The sequence below is a fragment of the Bos mutus genome, chromosome 8 (genome assembly GCF_027580195.1).
Source record: "Bos mutus isolate GX-2022 chromosome 8, NWIPB_WYAK_1.1, whole genome shotgun sequence".
Lineage (NCBI taxonomy): Eukaryota > Metazoa > Chordata > Mammalia > Artiodactyla > Bovidae > Bos > Bos mutus.
This window is the reverse complement of record NC_091624.1, coordinates 12,060,431-12,085,020: the sequence shown is the minus strand read 5'-3', so window position 1 is coordinate 12,085,020 and position 24,590 is coordinate 12,060,431. Positions and strand designations below refer to the sequence as shown.

The following is a 24,590-nucleotide window of genomic DNA, read 5'->3' as shown; positions in this document are numbered from 1 at the left end:
CAAACCAACACCAAGTCAAAATACATCCTACAGGATACATGGCCAGTACTGCCCAAGATTTTCAAGATCGTGGAACAGAAAGACTAAGAAACTGTCACAGACCAGAGGAGTCTGGGGAGACGTGACAGCTAAATGCAGTGTGGCAAACTGGACTGGATCCCAGAACAGAAAGAGGACATTAGTGGAAAAACTGGTGAAATCCAAATAAAGTCTCAAGTTCAGCTTTTAAAATAGTAAAGGAAGGAATGGAGGGGAGGCGCGCATGCTGACTCTGAGATTAGCAGACCAAAGGCTTCGATTTGCTAGCAGTTGAAACACTGCTGTAAAAGTAGCTTTTAAGAACAATGGATTCAATCCACAGTATCTGTGGAAGTTAGAGATAAGGCGTCTCCGCCCTGCCTCAGCGCCTCAGAGATCTCAGGCAGTGGAAACTACAGATTTTAGCTACAGAAACTTAAAATTGTTTGGTGGAAGAAGACAGGGCTAGATTCCTCATAAGAAATTGATCTGCAGAACCTGTGCCAAAGGCTTAAAAAAAAAAAAAAAAATCAAGTGACATCTGGTCCCTTCCATTTTTCATACAATCATCTGAGTGCTGCTCCTGTATGCCCAGCAGAGCACTGAACACTTTGTCCCTCACTAGAAAGGAAAAGATAACATCCCAACATAGTAAAATTGCGGATGATGGGAATGTGGGAATGGAAAGAGAGGGCATCAGACATCACATGGGGGTCCTTGTCAGAGAAGTCGAGCACCCTTAGGGAACAGGCAATGCCTCCACACCCTTTGGGAAGGTCAGTGTCACACTGCTGCATCATTCTGAGTAACAGCGGCACTTTCAACAAACCATCATCAATTGTGTTCAACTTTATGAAAAGAAATGTAAATAAAAATGCAGATATAATCGGCCACTGGCCTTTCCAACCTACAAAGTCAACAAAAAAGGGGGAAACATGGCAACAGGATGGTGGCTGAATCCTGTTGTCAGAGGCACAAGAGGAGGAGAACCTGAACCTCAACCCTGGACACTGAGCCCCGTGAAAGTGACAGTCCGCGGGCCTCTCACCCCAGACGCGCCTATTCAGAAACAAGAAGTGTAACCACACATTCTGAAAATTCAAGAGGAATCTAACGTTCAAGTTCACCCTTGAATTGAGATCCTCCAGGTCATCACCAAAGCATCTGGGGTATGACAGACATTATTCTAGAGGCAAGAGCAAGTTTCATCAACGGTGATGTTATTCCTCTTATTCAAACCCATACGGACTTAATTTCACTTACGAGTACATTAAAGACATCACCATACCCTCATATCATCACTGTTCAATGTGGGGAATATCTTCTGAACTATTGTTTTTTCCTGTTCATACACTAACATTATTTTAACGTAAAAACTGGAATATAACATATACCATTTTACAATCTGCCTTTTTTTTCCTTTTAATTAACACAAACACATGGAGTAATGCACGTCTCAGGACTTTTCAGATTTTTTTAATTAAAATAAAGTGTATATGCTTTCTATTTCAAATAACCCTAAGCACATTGTGTGTTCTAGGGCAGTTCATATAATTAGATACATTCAGATTTCTGCAGCAAGACATATGGATATGTCTTACTATGTGGGATAGTCAATTATAAAGAACCTCACATCCATTCAGGTCAGGTTTTAATATCAAGAGTTACACTAAAAAAAAAAAAAAACTTGAGATATGTATAAAATTTTAAGTATCTTTCCATCAGTCCAGTTCAGTCACTCGACACTAAGTAAAGATCTAATTGATAATAGCAACTTTAGAGGAAGAATGATTTTATTCAGCTATGTGTGCTATTACCAGATTACAGAACCACAAGCAATGCTCCAAAGACCATCTTTATCCCTGTGTATCTGTGCACTTGGATGGGTTTCTGTAAGCTAAAACCCTAGAAAGGGGACTACTAAGGCAAAGTGTAGGAGTGTCAAGTTGAAGAGAGTTTTGAAAAATGCCCTTCAAAAGGTTATGATCCTTTATACCACTAGCCGGAGAAGGCAATGGCACCCCACTCCAGTACTTTTGCCTGGAAAATCCTATGGACGGAGGAGCCTGGTAGGCTGCAGTCCATGGGGTCGCTAGGAGTTGGCCACGACTGAGCAACTTCACTTTCACTTTTCACTTTCATGTGCTGGAGAAGGAATTGGCAACCCACTCCAGTGTTCTTGCCTGGAGAATCCCAGGGACGGGGGAGCCTGGTGGGCTGCCGTTTATGGGGTCGCACAGAGTCGGACACGACTGAAGTGACTTAGCATGGCATAGCATACCACTAGCAGTACACGTAAATACCAATTTCCCTCTATTCCTGTCTATACTGAGTAATCTAATCAATCTTACCAAGATTGTAAGTAATCCATCTTAGTTGAATATGATAGATGAGAAAGAACCACACTATTGTTTCATATATATTTTATTACTGAGGTAAAGTATCTTTTAAAATATTTATTGGTCATTTGAAATATCTTCTTCAGTGAATTATCTTATTCTTTTGACCTGCTAAGTTCTAAAAGCTTCTATATAATATTGAAAACATTTCTGCCTGTTCCCCCATAAATTAAAATGCTTTTTTCCCAGTACGCCTAGTGACTTTTTTCTTATTGTATCTAAGTTTTTCAAATATCAATGTACCATTCCTTCATTTTATGGCTTCTGAGTTTCTAGCCATGCTTAGAAATACCTTTTTAACCCTAAGATTATAAAAATACTATATTCTACAGGAAAGAGTTAACACAGCGGGCCTGACACTGCTCTCCTTACAGGGTTTTGTCAGTCAAGGCCAGTCCTTGGCTGCCACGGGAAAGCTTGGATTCAGGAGGGTTCCCACTACAGCCAGGGCTGATGAAGAGCGACTGGCTGTGTCTGAACCGTTTGTGCAAACAGTATGCGGTATGCTCCCCACATGCTTTCCTCCTGAGAATCTGGAATTTTGCAACGTGTTAGGCAGAAGGTGCCAATGTGAAGAGCACCAAATAAAAGCCTTCAGTAATGAGTCTCTAATGAACCTCCCCTGCGGACAACACTTCACACGTGCTGTCTTAACTTGTGTGAGTTCCTAACTCACTGCTGAAGAATTACTCATGTCCCACGTGCCTCAACTGGGAGAGGACTCTCAGAAGCATGCACCTGGCTTCCTCCAGACTGCTGCTTTTTATCCTTTCATGGTAATAAATATTAGCCATGAGTACAAGTAAGTGCGTAGTCCTGTGAATCCCAGTAAGTCATGGAGCCTGGGGTGGTCCTGGCAACCCCAACACACACACACTTATCTGTGTTTTCTTCTAGCTCTTACAATTTTCCTTTCTATTTCCAAGTCTTTAATCCAACTTGAATTTTTTTTGGCTCATGAAGGATGTAAAGAAGCCTTGTCTTTTGTGGGTTTTTAAAATCTCCTTCATTGTGAAATAAAACATTTAGAAATGTGTGCAAGATTTAAGTGTAATTTAATGAATTATTATAAACACCTATGTAACTACTGCCCAAGTCAAGAAGAAAAATTTGTTTTGAAACTCGCACAAAGAAAGGTTTCTACTCGACTTAGAGAGGACTGAAACACTGTTGAACACTCAAAAGCACCATGAATTTTAAGGTCACCTAACATCACAAAGGTAATTACAGCCATGTATGAACTAGAACGGGGTCTTCTGACGTTCAGTCTAAAAACCTTTGCCTACCTATGAGGAGAAGGGGGAAACAGAGGATGAGCTGGTTGGATGGCATCACCAACTCGATGGACACGAGTTTGATCAAACTCCAGGAGATAGTGAAGGACAGGGAAGCCTGGCATGCTGCAGTCCATGGGGGTCACAGAGTCAGACACGACTGAGCAACTGAACACCACCACCCATGCAACTGTCTACCGTGATGAGCTGCGTTTTATAGGGCAGGATCCCTGTACACTGCACCTTCTACAAGGAGCCCTGTTTGAGAGAATCACCAGAAGGGCATAAGAATTTGCCAGATTCAGGTGGTATCTGTGACAATGGGAAAATGTACAAATTCAAAGGTCAGAAAACAACACCAGAGAAAGCTCATTACTATGAATAAGAAGCTAAGTCCAAACGTGTCAACCTATAATGGACCTCCTCCTGCCTGCTCCTCCAGATTCTCTCCTCCTCCCAGGCCCAGCACCCTGCTTCTTTCACCCTGTGAAGCAGACTCCCTGTCGAGGTCACTCGTTCACTCACACTCATTCCAGCATGAATCGAAACCCTACTGTGTGCCAGAGCTTGGTGGGCATGGGTACAGAGTAGAGAAGAAAGAGGTGAGGCTGGTACTATGCTTAGCACACATGTATGGTATCTGCAGGAGAAAACAACAACAAAAGGCCTGAGACGGACTGCTCAAGACAAGAGCATTTAAGGATGGAAGGAGAGTCTGAGAAAGGGAAGGACAGGCAGCACACAAAAACAGGAAGAAAACTGAGTATGAGGTCATGAGAACTAAGGAAAGAAAAAATGGACTAGTCAGGAAGAACTGGAAAAAATTTGCTTGCCTGTATTAAAAACAAAAAAATTTAAAATTCCATGCAGGTAAATAAATGACACAAGTGTAAGAAGCAAGATTGTAAAGCTTTTAAGAGAAAACTGAAAAGGGAATGCTAAAGTTCAAATACAAAACACAAAAGGCCAATAGGTTAAGATTTTAAAATATCATAAAACACACCATAAAGTAAAAGAATAAGCTATAAATAGCTACAATGTTTTTAAATGAAAAGAACTTGAGCAAAGAACATACTTTAAAAACTCCTACAAATCAAGGAAAAGCAAATTAATTCAAACTTTTTAAATGGACAAAGGACATAAGCAGGCAATTCAGAGATGAGAGTCATATACTTAACAACACAGAAAAAGATCCTCAATCACACTGATCAGGAATACGCAAACCTAACACAATAATGAGATACAATTTCGCACCTTTTACATTAGAAAAATGGGCTTCCCTTGTAGCTCAGCTGGTAAAGAATCTGCCTTCAATGCGGGAAACCTGGGTTTGATCCCTGGGTAGAGAAGATCCCCTGAAGAAGGGAAAGGCTACCCACCCCAGGATTCTGGCCTGGAGAATTCCATGGACTGTACAGTCCATGGGGTTGCAAAGAGTTGGACACGACTGATCGACTTTCACTTCACGTTAGAAAAAATCTTCAAATGTTGGCAAGAACTGGAAACCAACCAAGAGGAACTGAGGCTTACTGTTCACGCGTGTACACTGATACAATCTCCAAGCAACAAGTCTCTAGTTAAGCAGTCTCCACTGTAGCTCAACAGGCACATCCGTTCAACCTGGCAACTCTACTCCAGGGGAATATACTCTAGAGAAGTGCTAGTCAAACTAGTCCACCAGCCCTCTAAGAGAGAAGTAACCCTTCTTCCTTCAGTGGGAAAGTCTCACCAGCATAAGAAATGTTAAATAAAATAACAGTGAGAGTTGATTTACATTCTGCCACAAGTGCCCTATTTGCAAGACATAATTCCTCAGTCCTCAGAAAACAACTTCTGTATCACTGTCCTGGAGAAAAACTCCCGGGGAGAGACAAGCACAAGGACAGCTGTAAGAAACTGCTTCGGGCCTTCACTGGTGTCACAGTGGATAAGAATCCACCTGCCAACGCAGGCCACGTAACGTGGGTTGGATCCCTGGTGCAGGAAGGCTTCACATGCTGCAGGGCAATTAAGCCCATGCACCTCAACGACTGAAGCGTGCGTGCCTGGAGCCCATGTTCTACAACGAGAAGCCGGCGCACCGCAACAAAAGACAATCCCCCGCCTGCCACAACTAGAGAAAGCCTGTGCAAAGCAACAAAGACCCAGCACAGCCAAAAATAAGTGAATAAATAAAAACTTAAAAAAAAGAAAGAAACTGTTCATTGCCACGGGGTTAGTAAATGAAAGAAAGAGCAGAAACGATCTAAATGTCAGTTACCAGGAAAATGGATAAAGCAAATGTGGCAGGCTCATATAACAATGAAAATACGCAAGAGTCACATGTCACATGGACCAGCGTAACAATATCTTAAAAACTAAGATCAAACAAAGGAAGCAAGTTGCAGGATGCTGCTGCTGCTGCTGCTTCAGTTGTGTCCAACTCTGTGAGACCCCGTAGACGGCAGCCCACCAGGCTCCTGCGTCCCTGGGATTCTCCAGGCAAGAACACTGGAGTGGGTTGCCATTTCCTTCTCCAATGCAAGAAAGTGAAAAGTGAAAGTAAAGTCGCTCAGTCGTGTCTGACTCTTCGCGACCCCATGGACTGCAGCCTACCAGGCTCCTCCATCCATGGGATTTTCCAGGCAAGAGTACTGGAGTAGGGTGCCATCGCCTTCTCCGAAGTTGCAGGATATGTACATTATAATTCCACTCATGTCAAGTTTTTCAGTGTGTGTGTGTGTGTGTGTGTGTGTGTATTGCTTATGATATACACTGCACAGGAAAGACAAGCCCTAGGTGAAAGAGAAGGGAAGGGGAGAGGAGAGAAAAAAAGGAAAATTTGTATAGGGTAACATAGGGAGTCTGAATCTTATCAGTAATGTTTAGTCTTATTAAAAAATAAAAGACCTGAAGTGAACAGCAAAAAATGTACAGATCTGACAAAGATGAGTGGGGACATAACTGTTTCTAAGATTATTCAGTATATTTTTCTTCATACTTGAAATATTTCATTATGTTAAAAAAGAATATACATACATACCATAATAACTGTTTTATGATACTATATAAAAAGAAAATATATCAGTAATTTTTCTTTGTATTTTCATGTACTTTTCAAATATTCTTCAGTAAAAATATATTTCTTTCAGGAAAAATAACATACAGAGAAAATTTTTTTAAAGAATCCATGTTTCAAGGATAAAGAAATTTAAAACTTGAAAGGAGCCTTAAAAGAATATGGGAGAACAAAAACAAGAACATTTACTGTTAGAAACGAAACTGACACGGCCATTGGGAAACTAAACGCTCTTACCACACAATCTGCCAAGTGCCGTCCTTGGCGTTTACCTAAAGGAGCTGAAAACACATGTCCACAGAGAAACCTGCACACGGACATTTACAGCAGCTTTATTCGTTCAGCCTTACTGCCAACGCTTGGAAGCAACCAAGAGGTCCTTCAGCAAGTGAATGAATAAACTGGTACACACAGACAATGAAATATTACTCAACACTCAACAAAAATGAGCTGTCAAACAATGAAGAGACATGGAAGAACCTTAAAGGCATATTACTATGTGAAAGAAGACGATCTGAAAACACTACATGCTATGATTCTAACTATATGATGTTCTGCAAAAGGAGACAGTAAAAAGACCAGCAGTTGCCAGGGAGGAAGAGGGGAGGAGGGATGAATATGACAAGCACAGAGGATTGTAGAGCAGTGAAAATACTCTGCGATATTACAATGATGGATATGTATCATTATACATCTGTCCAAACCCACTGAGGACACAGCACCGAGAGCCAACCATGGTGTGGACTTCAGAAGAGGGGTAGTTACAATGTGTCAGTGTGGCTCCATCCCTGGTGAGAGATGTGCCATCTGGCGGGCAGGGCGAGGCATATGGGAAACCTCTGTGCCTCCCTGTCAGTCTTGCTGCAAACCTAAAAAAGCTTCTAAAAAACACTTAGTATAGAGGGGAACATAACAGAAACAGAGATTCTTAAATCCCCAAATAAACAATTTTCAGTTTAGCTTATATCAGCTATTATATTCATGTAGGGAAAAAAAAATCTACTAAGAATAAATATATTCATTCACTTTTCATTGAATAATTCTTTGATTCTTATTATTCACCTATCTTCAATTTCTCCAGCTAAAGGGACAGAAAGGATCTTCCTTCCTCCTAACCCTCAAGAAAGAAATAACCCAGGAAAAGTTTAAGGGCTTCATTTCAGTGTTATCTACCATTAGTCATGGATAATTCTGAAAACATATCATTATCCTTGAGAAATAAAACTGTCCAGATAAATCACTCATTCTTCGTAGCTCTCCAAAAAATATAACTTTGGCCTCTGAGTCAGGGAAGAAATGCTATTTTCTCACAGAACTAGACAAGGTGGCTTTCACTCATATTATCACTTAAGGAAAAAATATTTTAAAAAATGAAAAAGAAAGAAGAAAAGAAAAAGCTGCTGCTTCTAAGTCGCTTCAGTCGTGTCTGACTCTGTGTGACCCAATAGACAGCAGCCCACCAGGCTCCCCCGTCCTTGGGATTTTCCAGGCAAGAACACTGGTGGGTTGCCATTTCCTTGAAAAGAAAAAGCATAACTCTCTTTCCTTAGATGAATCACCTCTTCATGACAACTTACACATCAAAACATTCCTTAGAAAGTATGCAAGAAAAGCATTACTGTCAAAAGGACCGGGGCAAGGACTATATTTAAGGTAGTAATTACCCCAGGTGGTGGCATTTCAGAGGATTCTTTTCTGGCTTGCTGGTTTAATTCTATGTCATTACTAATTTATCAGTATTTCATGAGCATGAATTACTTGTGTGAATTAAAAAGAGAAAAATGGTTATTCCAGGGGGACAGGTTTCAGATTTCTTTACATTTGTTTAAATTCTCTACAAACATTATTTTTTTTTCTGAATGTGAAAGCAAATTTTAAATTATAAATAAGGTTGAGAAGCCTGAAGTGGAAGATGAGATTGAAAGGGAAAGCTGAAAATACTTGGACCACTGCTCACAGCATCATTAATCAATTAACAATCCAACACTACAGGATATTTTGAGAAAGATCTGTCAAGTTACCACTGAAATACACTAGACTATTAAAGAATAATTTCACAAGGAAACAGACTCCCTAAAAGTATTCAATTTCTTCTGCTTCACATGTATGTGAATATATTACAGTCAAAAAGCAGTTTTACATGGCCATTTGAGCCTCAAAAGGCCTGTGAGGTGAGCAGCTATTGTCTGCATTTGTAGATGAAAAAAACGGGCTCAGGATCCTGACTGACTTGCCAAAGGTCAAAGCTAATGACACAGAGTCACAAGTTGAACCAAGAGAGGTCTTTAACCTCAAAGTGCACAACAGAACACAGTTACCACCCTCTGAAGTATTAATACTGTTTACTGAAGTAGGTAATATTCGCTTCAACTTACAGACGAGGAAACAGAGCCTAGAAGTCATTGAGAATGCTGAGTAGGAAGTGGCAGGGCTAGGATTCAACCTCCTGGTCCAAGTACCAACCCAAAGCTCCTTCTGAAATGCTACATTACAGCAAGGCTGAGGCGGAGAAAGCGGGCGGGGATGACGCTAAGCCTTGCTAGACAACTATGAACAACATGACTTTGTACCCTGACCACAGCCAATGTGACAGGAATGGCCCCTGACTCATCCATCTCTTCCTCAGGTGCACAGAGAAGCTGGAAGAACTAGAGGACCTCTAATTCCTAGTTCCAAACCCCTCCTGAGAGCCCCTCTTATATCCGTAAGACTCCCTGATTCCTTATAGTAAGTATCCCATTTTTGCTTACACCACGTTACCACCGGATAAGTAAGTCAAAGTTGCTCAGTTGTGTCTGACTCTTTGCAACCCCATGGACTCTACAGTCCATGGAATTCTCCAGGCCAGGATACTGGAGTGGGTAGCTGTTCCCTTCTCCAGGGGATCTTTCCAAACCAGGAATCAAATCCAGGCCTCCCGCATTGCAGGCAGATTCTTTACAATCTGAGTCACCAGGGAAGCCCTCAGGGAAATTCACCTTACCACTGGGTCCAAATGCAAATAGACAGTCTTTGCCAAGAGGAAAAAAAAAACAGATCTACTTCCATTAAAGTACATTAAAAGGGACTTCCCTAGTGGTACAGTGGTTAAGACCTTGTGTTCCACCACAGGGGATGCAGGTTCAATCCCTGGTAAAGGAACCTAGATCCCACAGGCCTTGCAGCCAGAAAACCAAAACATAAAATAGAAGCAATATGGTAACAGATTAAAAGACTTTAAAAATGGTCCGCATCAAAAAAAAAAAAGTCTTAGGGGAAAAAAGGACATTAAAAAAGTAAGTAGCAGCTAGAACATGTAGCATATGCCTGGGGTGAATATCAAAGGAGACAGGAAGTCCTTCCTAAGAGTGGACCAGTCCAGCCACAAAGGACCTTCCCGACCATGCATCACATTACTCCCCACCAGCCGTCCACACTGCAAGAGCTGCTTAAGTGCGCCCTGTGTTCTTTCTGCCCAGCTCTTTTTTTCGACCTAGTCCTCATCCAGGAATACTCTCCCAACCTCTCCTGACCATCTCTCTGTCTCCACATACCCAACTCTTCTCCATTTGAGGTCCAGCTCAAATACTACATGCTTCACACTTACACATCCCTTTCTGGCTCAACAAACTCTCAAAGCCCTTTTCTATATCTCCCCTGGCACTTGTTATCTGTCGCTGTGCATTTTGCCACTGGCCAATCTTCCTTCCCAAGACCGTACAGCTCTGTGAGATGCGCTTCCACATAATGGTACCCATTTGTTCATCCATCTCCAGAATTCTGCAGGTTGAGACACTGTGACTTAGTCTCGGTATCCCAGCATTTAACGCAGTGCCTCACAGAAAGAAGCTGCTCAAATACCTGTTGGGTGTATGCAAAATTAATTCCTCATGCACTGGAAAAGCTATTTCGGTTGATAACTCTGCAGCAAAGGAAAGGAGGGGATTGGTAGCAATTCATTACACATGACATCAGAATCTCTTCAGAAAAGGACTGTATGTTTTTAATATCATAAGTGCTTAAGGCTTTTTTAAAAAAAGAAGAGGTAGAGGGAAATCCAGAAGGTTTGAAGGTGACAGACCTGTTCTGCTCCAAATAAGGTGGGGTACAGAAGTTATCGCAAAGAGAAGGATAGGAGAAAAAAAGAAAGATGGAAGGGGAGGCCAGACCAGGAAAGGGCAGAAGTCAAGGCCTTTCCCCATGACTCCCTACATCCAAGAGTTAAGAGCTGCTTTAGAGCTAAGTGAATTCCTGAAATGCTTAGGGAGAGAGGGGTGTGTCTACGTGTCTGTGTGCATCTGTGTGTGTGTGTGGGTGTCACCAGTGAAACACGTAGGTTTCATGTCCAAATTAACAAGGGTGTGTATGTGTATGTGTCTGTCTGTGTGTGTGTGTATCACCGGCGAAACGCATGGGTTTCATGTCCAAACTGACAAGGGTTTTCAGAAATGGGGCCCAGAAGCCAAGAAAAGCATTAACTTAAACTAAAAAATTCACAAAAATTGGATGTGATAGAGTGCAGGCATAGTGCAGTGAGTCCCTCTGGACTTTGACAATCTCTTCAATTAGGAGATAAAGGCTAAAACTACGAAGAAGGACGCCCTAACTGGAATCTAGATTTTATATGTAATACTCAATCTCTTCTGGCAGATCAATCTGCCAGAATTAAAAAATCTAACCACATACCAACTGGTAGTGACAGTCCACATCATCTATTGAAATTCCCAGGTGGCTCAGATAGTAAATCGTCTGCCTGCAATGTGGGAGACCTGTGTTTGATCCCTGGGTCAGGAAGATCCTCTGGAGAAAGAAATGGCAACCCACTCCAGCACTTTTGCCTGAAAAAGTCCATGGACGGAGGAGCCTGCAGTGGGCTGCAGTCCATGGGATCGCAAAGAGTCGGACACGACTGAACAACTTCACATCTACTGATTTCTATTTACCATTTTGGGTCACCAAATGTCACTCTAATACTTGGCAAAATCTAAATGAGATCAGTAGGATACTTCTTTGGGAATTAATGCTTACAACTGTGATGTCATTCTGTGTTTTTAAAGATAAGCTTGCCCCTGTTTCCCACTTTTTTTTTTAAGGAACTCATTAAACACAAATGTATTAAAAAGAAAATGTGGAGGAGTCCAGCAGTAAATACAAATATAGTAACACGAGCGGGGTCGGGGGCGATGGAGGGAGGGGGAGGTGCGGAATCCATTCCCAGTGGGAGATAATCCACCATGGTGCCTGCGGCAGTTGCCTCCCTCCAGCCAGGGCAGCCTGAGAACCCAGCAGGCAGTAGATAAGAAACTTCTCAGGCAATGATGTCCTGAGCAGGAGGTTCCAGCTGACAAAGTCCCTGCTGAGACTCCTTCACCCCAGAACCAAGGCAATCAGACAAGCCATCTTCCTGTTCCCCAACCCACCAGTCTTAAATACCCCCAGGGGCCAAGCAGACACTCCCCTGTGGAAACCCCTGCATCAGGATGCACTAGTGACTAGACTCTTTCCAGGGAAGCGGAAAGTGGCCGGCCTTCTTCAGCTACTTCAGAAGTCCTAGCCATCTGCATATTTCAGGCTACTTTAAGCCCACTACCAACCCATGATAGCCCAGAGCAATGCTCTCCCCTCCCTGCTCAAACACACACAGCCCCTCACTCCCCCGCTGACCAACCCCTGCAACAGCACACACAAAGAGGGTGGGGTGGAAGAAATGACAGTTGGCTTGGCAGGGCTGGGTCAAGTGAAGAAACAGCAGTGCTCACCTGTGCCCTAGATTTAATGAACGTGCGCCAAACTCCAGACGCACTGAGGGCCACAAACACTCCCAACCCCCAGAGAGGCCCTCTTCCCCAGAGACAGTCGCTGGCAGAGGCCAGTCAGAAGTCAGTGTTAGTAAACTGATGAGCAGAAAGATTAGTTCAGCTTATGAAAGTCGGCTTAAAGGAGATGATACATACTATGCAAGAGGTCAGACTGCATACAAGTCAAATGTGTGCTGGTTGAGATCCACCCAAAGCAGTTAATTACTTACGACAACCCTCACTTGGATCTGTAAACTCTGGAAAGCTTTTTATTTAAGTCATTATTTAAATCCCAGCATTTGTGGTTTGACCTGCTTGCCTTCAGTCTATTGTAAATTAACACGTCTATCCATGTAGGCCCAAAAGCTCGAAGAAAGAATCTAGGCGCAAATAATGTCCTCATTTCTCTCCTAAACCCTTTACCCAACCTTTCAATTTTCCACTTTTCTGTTATGGAACAAAAATATGTGAAATAGCAAAAATAAACTCAAGTTTATTCTAAAGTTGAACTTTGGTTTACAAAATATTCCATTCATTTCATCACTCAAAATTCCACCTAAATGAATTAAGGCATCATACACCATTAGCAGCAAAGTACACACCAAGAAACAGTAGCATGACCTGGGCGAAGAGGAATCCAGTAGTTAAATTGAAAGATAGCAACAAAATGTACCTTTGGACCGAAGCTACAAAATCTCAGGTACTCGTGGATGTTGAACTCATAATATCAGAGAATTACAATCTGAATTTAGAGCTTCAATCACAGGACTATCCAGTGTCACCCAAGAGTGAACCTGACACCATATTCTTGCTCAGCCTCAGAATGAAGCAGAATTAACGGCTTTTCCATCACAGTGCATGTCAAATTGGCAGAATTAGGAATACCCAATTACCATGATGATGCCTTTCTCAATACCTCTTTTCACAAATAAAACAAACCCATGATGACCCTCCTGGAGCACATAAAGTCATGCTTTTTTGGTTGTGGTATACAATACTACTGGTGAACTAACACCCACACCCTTTTCCTTGCACACACTGCTAAGCAACACCTTTAAGTTTTATCTTTTTCTTGATAATTTTTTAAATGTTAATGTTTATGTGATAACGACAGACTAGAAGCTTCACATAAATAAAAACTAATATGAAGTTCACTGGTTCTCTCAGGACAGTCAGAGGAGAAAAACCCATGAAGATCTTGTGGGGGAAAGCTACTTGATAAATTTATGCATTTTTAAATGCTACTACAAAAAATGCACACATCCTAAGGAACTAAATCTACTAACCTCTACAATCAATGTGATACATGGTTTATCCAGTCTTGACAAAAATCCTCTGGATCACCAATGGTATGTTCATCCACTCGTACATATGCAATTGTATAAAGAATCTATTATTTAGAACACCAGGGAAAAAAAAAACAATTAAAAGATTTATATTTATAGCTACCATTTAAAAGAACAAAATAAGCAATTTTCATTTTTATGCTAAGATCTCCTACTTTGATGCATGCCCTGCTTTTGCAAATTCAGAATAAGGGGGGAAATTACAGTCATTTCCAAACTGGAGAAATAGTAAGGAACATGTCCATAAATAAAATTTGGTGTGTAGAAATAAGGTCCTACTGTATGGGACAGGGAACTATATTCAATATCCTGTAATAAAACATAATGTAAAATAACATGAAAAGGAATAAATATGTATAACAAGCACTTAGCTGTACACCAGACACAACATTGTAAATCAAGTATGCTAAGTTAAAGAAAAATTGAGTGTGTAGAAGTAATACGCTAATACTTTATATATTTTATATATATATACATACATATATATGTATATACACACACACATACTGGTAGTTATTAAGGCTAGAAAACTCCAATAAACATACATATTGTGCGTGTACATATATATCATAAACATACAAAACTTTATATTACAATTAGAACAAAGTGTCTGATTTATACCATATTTTTATAAGAGCATTAGTGGGTGGGCACACATGTTATTAACACATTACAACAATTGAGAATGTAAATGGTTGATAGGCATTACCGTGGGAACCTTTGCCCTCTTTTGACACTTTTGATCCCCTTCCCTGGTTCTTTCTGACTTCCTCTCAACCTTATCTATGCATAGCCCCAGACAGCTGTCTTCTGGACAATCTGTCCACATCACCCCACATTCTCCCAAGCCTCAGAATCAAAGTTCCCGCACATCTGCAACCCATGCCCAGCACTATACCAAAGTCCTTAGCGTATATCATTTCTTTCCACTCTTAGAACAACCCTGTAAAATAGCTCTGTTATCCCACTTTACAAATGAGAAATCCAGGCCCCAAAGTTAGGTCCTTTGACATTAAAACTTAAAAACGGCAGGGATTTCCCCAGTGGTCCAGTGGTTAAGAATCTATCTTTCAATGAAGGGTATGCAGGTTGGTTCCCCGGTCTGGGAACTGAGATCCCACCTGCTACAGGCCAACTAAGCCTGTGCAATGCTACCAGAGAGAAGCTTGCAAGTCGTGACTAAGACCTGAAGCAACCAAATAAATATCTAAAAAAAATAAAATGTGGCAAGATCAGGATTCAAAACTAGTTCTGACTTCAAGGCCAGAGGTTTTAGTCACTGTTCGAAACAGTCTCCCTAGACAACTCAACATGGGTGCCTCAATAATTTAACCCATTCATTCAACAAATGATTTACTATTTCTTGAACACAAACCTGTTCTCTCTTATCTCTATTCTTAACTCCCAAAATCTGTCTAGAGGCCACATTCTCTCTCCTTGTAATCTCTCAGGTAGATTCTTAGAATCATCTCTAACTCCTCCAATGAATAACTCCCTACTATTCAGCCAATAGTTTCTGCCTATTTTCAGGATTTTAGATTATATTACCTGTCGAATCCACTTCTACTATCCCAGTTCAGACCTTAAGCTTCTGCTAACTTGGCTACTGTAATATTTACCTTTCTTTTAGCCTTGCTGCTCTTGGTCTCTGGACCCTTGCAATCAATGTTAACATCACGGCCACCTGTTAAACTTATAAAAGGATCTACTCATGTTACATTCCCTGCTTAAAAGCCTTTGATGCTCCTCTACTGTCTACAGAACAAAGTTCAGACTAGTTGTGTTGGCATTCCTATGCAAGCCAGTCCCAAGCTATCTTCCCAGCTTTACTTCCTACCACCATTCCTCACCAAGAATAATAATTTATATAGAATTTAACTGTCTGTACAGTGCATTAACATGTATATTAAGCCTAACAACACTGCATTTCTTATGGGAAAGAAACAGAGACTTAGTAAGGTAATACAATTTGCTCAAGATCTCAAACTGTAAAAGGCAGAAAGGGCCAAGCACCTTAACTCCAATCTTTAACTCCTTTCCCAGAATTTCATGCAGCCATCATATATCAGACTCACTTGAACTTTCTCTAAAAATACATATTTTTCAATCTCTATGTCTTAGCTCAAGTAATGTTCCGTTAACCTGGACTACAATGTCTCACTCCTTGACATTTCTAAAGAACGTTAGACATTTTTCATATCATACTTCCAATCAGTTATTTATATTTATATATAAACCTCCCTCTACGCTGGGGCTTCCCTGGTGGCTCAGGCGGTATAGACTCTGCCTGCACTGCAGGAGTCCCGAGTTTGATCCCTGGGTCAGGAAGATCCCCTGAAGGGAATGGCTACCCACTCCAGTATATTTGCCTGGAGAATTCCATGGACAGAGGAACCTGACAGGCTACAATCCATGGTGTCACAAAGAGTCAGACATGAGTGAGCAACTAACGAAAAAAATGACACTGAATGATAAGCTCTATGAGGCCAGGACCATAAGCTAGTCACTCCATTTTTAAAGTCTGCTTATTGAACCCGAAAATGTGTGGGGAAAACAAGGCCTGTAAGACAGCAAGCATCACAGCAGAGACTGGCCAGGACTGAAACCAGAGACCAGCAACTTGGATCAGACCATCTGAGCACACTGGCAGTGCCTACAATTTTAACATCTATCTTCTGAACAAAGTCGAATGCCCCAGTGCCGATTATTCTCGCCTACATTGGCCCTTATGAAATATTACAAGTTAGTGCAAGCAGAATTTAAAACAAGATGAGGTAGAAGTGAAAAACAACAAGTTATAAAAAGCAGAAATACCATTGCTATTTTCCATTGTAACCTTCCTTTTTGGCTAAGTAACCAAAACAGAGATGATACTGGCTTGATTTAGCCTGTTTACACAGTTCAGCTCAGCTGCATGCATGGCTGCCATTAAAACAGCCATCTCTCGGGGGCTATTTCAGTGTGCTCAGACTCATGTTCACCTACACAGCTACACTTAGAGCCTCCCCGTCTCATTCCCTAAAAGAGCCACTAAGATGCCTGGCTCTGGCAGAGACTCTCTCAGAAGACATATGACATGATGACTATCTAGCCAACATCTGAAAATTAAAGTGGCTGTGTCAAGTGGTCAAGTTGAGTAGCATCAATGTCTTTGAGAGTCCAGGCTGTTGCTCCTTCCGGAGTCGCCTTTACCCCAATGAAGATCAGGTTCTAAGGATGCCTTAGAATTATACAGCCCAAAATATGAAACCAATGAACAGCTGACCAGGTGAAAAGTCTCAAATGCTTCCTCCCCTCAGTCAGAAATCTCCCTACCCACTGCTAAAATATAACTACAATGTCAACATTTCCATGCATTGGCAGAGGATAATATTAGAGGAAAAACTAGTCCACATGCCTTGCACTGAATTTCATCCCATTCCAAACAGTTACATTACCCTAAATATAAAGAAAGAAAACTACAGACTGTGATCTTAAGTAATTTACAAACTAGATTTCAGAACTGCCTTTAACAGTCAGAAATAATCGTTCTCTATTTCAGCATCTTCCCCAAAAACCTATTATGTCCTATTCAATGAACATCAGAATCTTGTAACATTTTATACACTATAAGAGGTTTCTTCTGGAGGCTAGCAAGACATTGGGAAAAAAGCCATGCTGATCTTCTTATAAACTGCAGTTTCCCTTTCAGAGACAGCAGTACAACGGTAGCACAGGATTAACATAAACTCTGGAATCAAAGAATCTGAGTTCAAGCCCCAGCTCTGTAATATGAGGACAGCTCCACCAGACAATAACTACCAAAGTCACGGGGTTGTAAGGATTCAATCAATTAATATGTACAAAGTGATCAGAACACAACAGTAAGCTCTCAATAAACATTAGCTTTACCATTGTTCTATTACAATCACCTGATTCAAAGTGACAATGGCAGGATGTTTGTGCAAGGATAAAACATTTTAACAAATTCCAACCCAAGATTATCCTGCTTACCTTTTGGCAACCTTCATACATGATACCACTCCATGACACTACTCGGAAAAAAAAGAAAGAGAGAGAGGGAGAGGGAGAAAAGAAAAGAGAAGAGAAAGAGAAGAGTAAAAGACAAGCCTACCCATCAGTTCTCCTCCTCAGGAGCTCCTAAAGTGTGGTAGCAGATACGACTGAGAGCTACAGATGCCATTTAAATTTTTAACATGCATATCACTCCAAGTGCAATGGTAAAACACAAAGATTTAAAATCTATAGAAAGGCAGTGTTACCAGCTACACATCTCAAAATAACACACCTGAGGACCAAAACTGTTAATATTACTCTGCTGCTGCTAAGTTGCTGCTAAGTCGCTTCAGTCGTGTCCGACTCTGTGCGACCCCATAAACGGCAGCCCACCAGGCTCCCCTGTCCCTGGGATTCTCCAGGCAAGAACACTGGAGTGGGTTGCCATTTCCTTCTCCAGTGCATGAAAGTGAAACATGTAAGTGAAGTCGCTCAGTCGTGTCCGACTCCTAGTGACCCCATGGACTGCAGCCTACCAGGCTCCTCCGTTCATGGGATTTTCCAGGCAAGAGTACTGGAGTGGGTTGCCACTGCCTTCTAGTATAATCTGTAACAACTCATACAGTTTGATCCTGACATATCTCTTTACATGTAGTCTTCCTCTTTCTTCTCAATAGTATTTTAATTCCATCAGCAGACTTCTTTTGTCGCCCACAGCAGTGTTAAAAAGCAGTCAGATAACTGGATTAAAGTAACATGTAGCTGAGAATTTAGGAATGCATCTGACTTCATCTCTTCATCAGCATGAACACTCTACGACAGGGGTCCCCAGCCTCCAGTTTCCTATTAGGAAGCCAGCCACATAGCAGGAGGTGAGCTTCAGGCAAGCAGGCTTCATCTGTATTGACAGCCACTCCCCATCACTCACATTACCACCTGAGCTCCGTCTTCTGTCAGATCAGCATATGATTCTCAAAGAAGTGCAAATCCTACTGTGAGCTGTGCATGCAAGGGATCTAGTTTGCTCCTTCCTTATGAGAATCATCCCAAAACCACTCCCCACCTCCAGTCCATGGAAAAACTGTCTTCCACAAAACCGGTCCCTGGTGCCCAAAAGGTGGAGGCTTGCTGCTCTATGGTACACCGAGGTACAGCCTAAAGGCTGGCTACCAATGCCATTGAGCCATCTGCGATCCAACTCTAACTCTACCACCTACTAGCTGTGGGATCTTGGGAGTCTAAAATGCCTGTTTTCCATGCCATAAAACAGCAGTAATAACTTTACCTACCTCTTAGGATTATATTGACGAATAAAACAATATATACAAAGCACTTAAAACAATGCTAGTGCTGAAATACTGAAGTGTACTGTTGTCTCCAATTCACTTTGAAACCCATCAAAATAAGATGGATTGAGTACCTAATGCCACTGAACTGTACACTTAAAAATGGTTAAGATGGTAAATTTTGTTACGTATGTGTATCTTACCACAATCCTTTTTTAAACAAAAATAACAAAATAATTAAAATAACATTTTAAAGTGTGGCTTGAAAATGGACAGATATGTGATAAAGCCAGTAGTGAAACATCATATGTAGAATCTAGGTAGTGGGATATGAAGGTTTATTTTCAACTTTTCTGTATGTTTGTGAAGATTTTTATTATAAAATATTGGGGGGAGGGAACAATGCTGGCATATAGTAGTTAGCTTTTATTATCATCTACTGGGGCTTCCCTGGTGGCTCAGATGGTAAAGAATCCGTGTGCCAATGCAGGAGATGTGCCGTTCAATCCCCGGGTCCGAAAGACCCCCTGAAGAAGAAAACAGCAACCCACTCCAGTATTTCTGCCTGGGAAATTCCATGGACAGAAGACCCTGGTGGACTACAGTCGATAGAGTCATACAGAGTCAGACACGACTGAGCAACGAAGCATACAGCACACACATCATCTACTAGTCATAAATAACAACCAGCAAACATTCAGATACTTAGCTCCTTTTTTTTTTACAGCCATCTCTCCTTTTATTACAGCCTTTCTGAAACTGAAAGTGATTTACGTTCCTTATATATATGTGCAGTATATTATGACTGTAATTTCAAGTTAAATTATTCTGAGGTATAAACTACCAAGTATTTAATCTCTCCTCAAACACAGAAACCAAGTCAACAGACATCTGTAGTCAATGACTGGGGATGTGACCAAACAGAACAATGAAAAGGCAAGGACTGGAATAACTTCCTCCTAACTTTTCCAGTAGCTGCTAAAGCCAATAAATTTCTTAACCAGAAGAACTGCCAACATGTTACCAGGTACCTGGTGTACAGGAGTACACTGCACACATACAAATACATCAGCCTCTGAAGAACGAGACCCAATTCTTCCTCAAGTTTTAGTCCCCATTCCAACTAGTAATGAATAGTTTAATGTGTTTAGTGGTATAACATGAATTCAGGTATCTTGCAGTGGAACCATTTAGAAAGTCAGACCACCTCACACTCCTTGGGATGGCTGCTATCAAAATACAGAAAATAACAAGTGCTGGCAAGGTTCTAGAAAAAAACTGGACCCCTTTGTTTACTGCTGATGGGAACATAAAATGATATAGCCACTGTGGAAAACAGGATGGCAGTTCCTAAAAAAATTAAAAATAGAATTATCATATCATACAACAATCCCACTTTGGGGTATACATACAAAAGAACTGGAAGCACAATCTCAGAGATACATGCACATTCATATTCATAGCAGCAATAGTCACAACAGATAAAACATACCAGCATGTCCATCGACAGACAGATGAGTGGATGAGAAAATATGATATATACATACAATGGAATATTAGCCTTAAAAAGGAAGAAAATCCTGTCACATGGCACAGCATGGATGAACCCTAAGGATATTATGCCAGATGAAATAAGCCAGTCACAAAAAGACAAATCTTGTATGAGTCCACTTTCGAGATATCTACAGACATCAAAATCATAGAGACAGAAAGTAGAATGGAGGCTGTCAGGGGCTGGGAGGAGGAGGGGGAGGGATTTAGTGAGCAGTGAACTTCAGTTGTGCAAGATGAGAAGTATTCTCAAGGTAAATGGTGGTGATGGTTGCATAACAATATGAAAGTCCTTAGGACCACTGGCCTGTACAGTTAAAAATTGTTATGATGGTAAATTTCCTGGTACGTTTATCACAATAACAAAACATGGAAGAACAAAGATCAGGGAGCTGACCTCCCCAGAAGGCCTGGTGGTGCTCCAGCTTGGCAATAACAGGCAAGCAACAACTCTGTAACTATCAGCTCCTGTCTATCTCTAACCACCGCAAGAGACCCAGTCTACCCAGGCTCTGCATCCTACCCAGGGTCACATCAATTCTTCATTTCAGCTTCAAAATGACCAAACACCACTGCTGCTACACCAGTTTTGTGTCAAAGCAGCAAGGAAATTTAACTCTCTAAACACGCCTCCTCTTTAAAACACGGATAATTTCTACCTACCTGCTTTAGTAGGCTGTTACGAGGGGAAAAGTGAGATCATGCATATTAAAGTAGCTTTAAACAGCCAAAGACCAAAGAAACAGAAAGTATTATTATGTGTACAACTACTTTCATATGGAAATTGAGAGAGGGGGCTGTAACAACAGAAACTTCCCAAGGCTTGCGACACCTGTCCCAGGTTTCATTCCATTTAAAACTCACAGCATCCCTAAATAATACCTTTCTTGTTTTTGATCATAAACTGAAGGGCAGCACGAAGAAACCCAACACTTCAACTTAAAGCTTTACATCCAAACACCACCAAACGCAATCAGAAATTATCTTACAGGTCCTAGGAAAATTCGATTTTTTTGACCCCCAGCGTGGGCCTGCGGCGCCCGGGAACTACACTTCCCACAAAGCACCGAGGCGAACCCGGGCGGCGGGCGGAGCGGCCTGCGATTCAGGGTGACCACCGCTCTCCCCGAATGTGGATCGCCGTCCCCCGGAAAACTGCAACGTTTAAGGTCAAGTGTGCACTGGCTCTCCTTTCCCAGAGCGCTGTCACCCCGAGGCTTCCCCTGCAGCCAGCACCGCGACCCTCTCTGCCCTCCTGTCCTTCCTGCTCCACCTGAGGGTCACCGCCTATTCTTGACCTTTCCGCTGATTTCCATAGTGTCACAACACGGCACCTTCTCCCCCTCCCCGAAAGTGCTATTTCCAGAACTCGCCCCACAGTCAAGACCGGAGGAATCTACGGAGGGGTCAGACGGGACGGTGGGCACAGCCCGCCACCCTGGGGCTCCGGCCGCTCCGCCAGCCCAGCCTCCGCGGGCAGGGGGGCTAGGCTTCCCCCCCATACACACCAAGCCGAGGCGGATCGCACACAGAGGGCTTCTCCCGGGGCTCCGGTTTCAATTTCGCAACGTGACGGTGCAAAGCTGAGGCCTACAAACGCCAGCGGTGGCGGCGGCCCGCCCGCCCACCAGGCCCGAGCGCCCCAGCCCCCCACACGCCGCAGCCGCCGCCCGCCCGTGCGTCCGTCCAGCCCGTCCCGCCCGGCGACACGACCCTCCCGTCCGGCCCCGGCCGCCGCCCCCCCCCGGCCCGGCGCGGCGCCGGCTCCGGCTCGCGGCCGCAGGCTTGCCGTGGCACTTACTCAGCTCGTCCTGGGAGGCGGAGGCGGCGGCCGCAGCCATGTTGCGCCGGGGAGGGAGGGAGGGGCCGGAGGGGGAGGGCGCGGACGGGCGGCGCGGGGGGCTCGCCGCTCGCGGTGCGGCGGGGGCCGGGAGCCGCCTCCGGTCGCTCGGCGTGGGCCGCGCTGCGCCCGCGAGGCCCGCCCGCCCGCCGCCGCCGCCTGCGTCCTCCTCGCTGCACGCGTCGCTCTCGCAGTACTCCGCGAGCTCGCAGCTGGGGCGCTCCCGCAGCCCCGCGCCTCTGCGGAGCAGCCGCCGTCCGTCGGCCGAGTCCCCCGTGCGCCCGGCCCGCGCGGCGGCTCTGCGGCTCCGCGCCGCGCTCGCCCGACTCACGCCGGTTTTATATTTAGAAAGAGCTGAGCCATCCTCCCAGCGGCCCCCCCGCCGGGCCCCTCGCGCGCCCGCCTGCCCGCCCTCGCTCGCTCGCTCGCGGCTCGTCCTGCCCACCTGCCGCCGCCCGCCCCGCGCGCGGGAGCCGGCCCCGCGTGCGCTCCCCGCGCGGACCCCGCACGCTGCGGCCTGCGCGGGCGGCCCGGCCTAGCCGCTTCCTCACCCGCCCCTCCGCGCCCGCGCAGCCTGTGGCGGCCCCGGAGCGGAACAAACGCGCGGGCCTCTGACCTGAGTCCGAGCCGGTCTCCATGCCGGGGATGCTGCGCTCGGCGCCGGACGCGGGCGCCCAGAAGTGAGGCGAGCGGCGAGCTCGGCCCCCGAGGAGCCGGGCGCCGCCGTCCGTGAGGGGCTTGGCCGAGCTGGCCCGGGCTGCCCCGGCCGGGGGAAATCCTCGAGGCCGGGCCGGAGCTCTTTCTGTAAAGGTCTGTGGCTGTCACGTTGGCTGGTCCCGACCTGGAGAAACACGCCCGTCCAAAGGAAGAGACGTGGACTCGGAAAAGTAAAGCTGGGTTCGGAGTCGGCGGGAGGAAGCCCCGCCCTGCGCCTCCCGCCGAACTTCTCAGCCCTGCCGCTGACTCAGTCCCGGGCGAGCCCCGGCGCGGCGGTCGGCCCCCGACCCTGCTCGCTGGGCTTCCTTAATACTTAAAGGCAGTCATAGAGTAGGTTTCTGATGCTCTTAGGAACTAGGACTACCCAGTGAGGGAAGATCACTACTCCAACTAAAAGTTCAATAAACTAGGATTTTTAAAGTTCAAATGCAAGTTTGTATACTTACAGGAGCTGTTTTCTTACATTTTTGTTGTAATCCCTACGTTCTTTTTGGTAACCCGAGTAATTGAGTTTGAATACAGTGATTTAAACTTTACGCCTTGTTTGTCCGTGACGTCACTTAACTAAGGCGTTTGCATAATTGCTTTACTTCAAGTGATACTGAAGTTATGTACTGGCATAACAAATTAGGTACAAGATCAGGTACATTTTTTTGTGTGTATAAGAAGAAATTAAGATCCTAAGTGAGTTGAAATTGTGTTTATCCCTAAAAGAAACCTATAAAAACCTAGTTAATGTCTTGAAAAATGAATACGTACCATTCCAGATGTAACTTATGCAAGTTACAAGATACTTACACAACAGTAAAGACGTTTATGTCCTTTATTGCTTTTATTATAGAAATTATACACGATCTTTGCAAAAATTTTAAATATTCAGAATTTAAAAGTGAAAGTGAAAGAAAGCCCTTGCGCCCTCCCACCATCCCACTCGCCAGAGAAAACTACAGGTTAACGGGTACAAGTACTTGAGTGTGCATCCTCCAAGGCCTTGTCTCTGTGTACACATGTATAAAGCCCCCAAAGTAAATAAGTAAGGAGGGGGTTCAGATTCATGATAAAAGTTCTGTATCACTGTTTTTCCCCCGTAAATATTGTGCCACGTTAACTCAAAAAAGCTCTACACCACCACCAGTTTTTGTTGATGACTTCATAGCATGTTAAGTTAACCAATCCCTTGTTTTTTTTTTAATTTTATTTTATTTTTAAACTTTACAATATTATATTAGTTTTGCCAAACATCGAAATGAATCCGCCACAGGTATACTCGTGCTCCCCATCCTGAACACTCCTCCCTCCTCCCTCCTCCCTCCCCATACCCTCCCTCT

At 43.5% G+C, this 24,590-nt stretch overlaps 2 protein-coding genes across 6 annotated transcripts in view; one reads left to right on the top strand and one right to left on the bottom strand.

Annotated features, from left to right (window-relative positions):
• ECPAS (Ecm29 proteasome adaptor and scaffold) overlaps positions 1-23,443 on the bottom strand; it is a 110,365-nt gene extending 86,922 nt beyond the window's left edge. The window contains exons 1-2 of one of the 5 annotated variants that reach the window (XM_070375116.1): positions 23,162-23,443; positions 13,813-13,916 (exon numbers count right to left, since the gene is read on the bottom strand). In XM_070375116.1, coding sequence (XP_070231217.1) covers positions 13,813-13,834 — 22 coding nt within the window. In that variant the 5' untranslated portion in view covers positions 13,835-13,916; positions 23,162-23,443. Of the gene's footprint in view, positions 1-13,812; positions 13,917-22,506; positions 23,062-23,161 lie in introns of those variants that run through there. The other 4 variants (XM_070375115.1, XR_011465034.1, XM_070375117.1 and 1 more) reach the window with 4 other exon arrangements.
• ZNF483 (zinc finger protein 483) overlaps positions 23,182-24,590 on the top strand; it is a 49,626-nt gene continuing 48,217 nt past the window's right edge. Inside the window, exon 1 of the mRNA XM_070376062.1 lies at positions 23,182-23,225. Within this exon, the coding sequence (XP_070232163.1) occupies positions 23,182-23,225 (44 nt within the window). The remainder of the gene's footprint in view (positions 23,226-24,590) is intronic.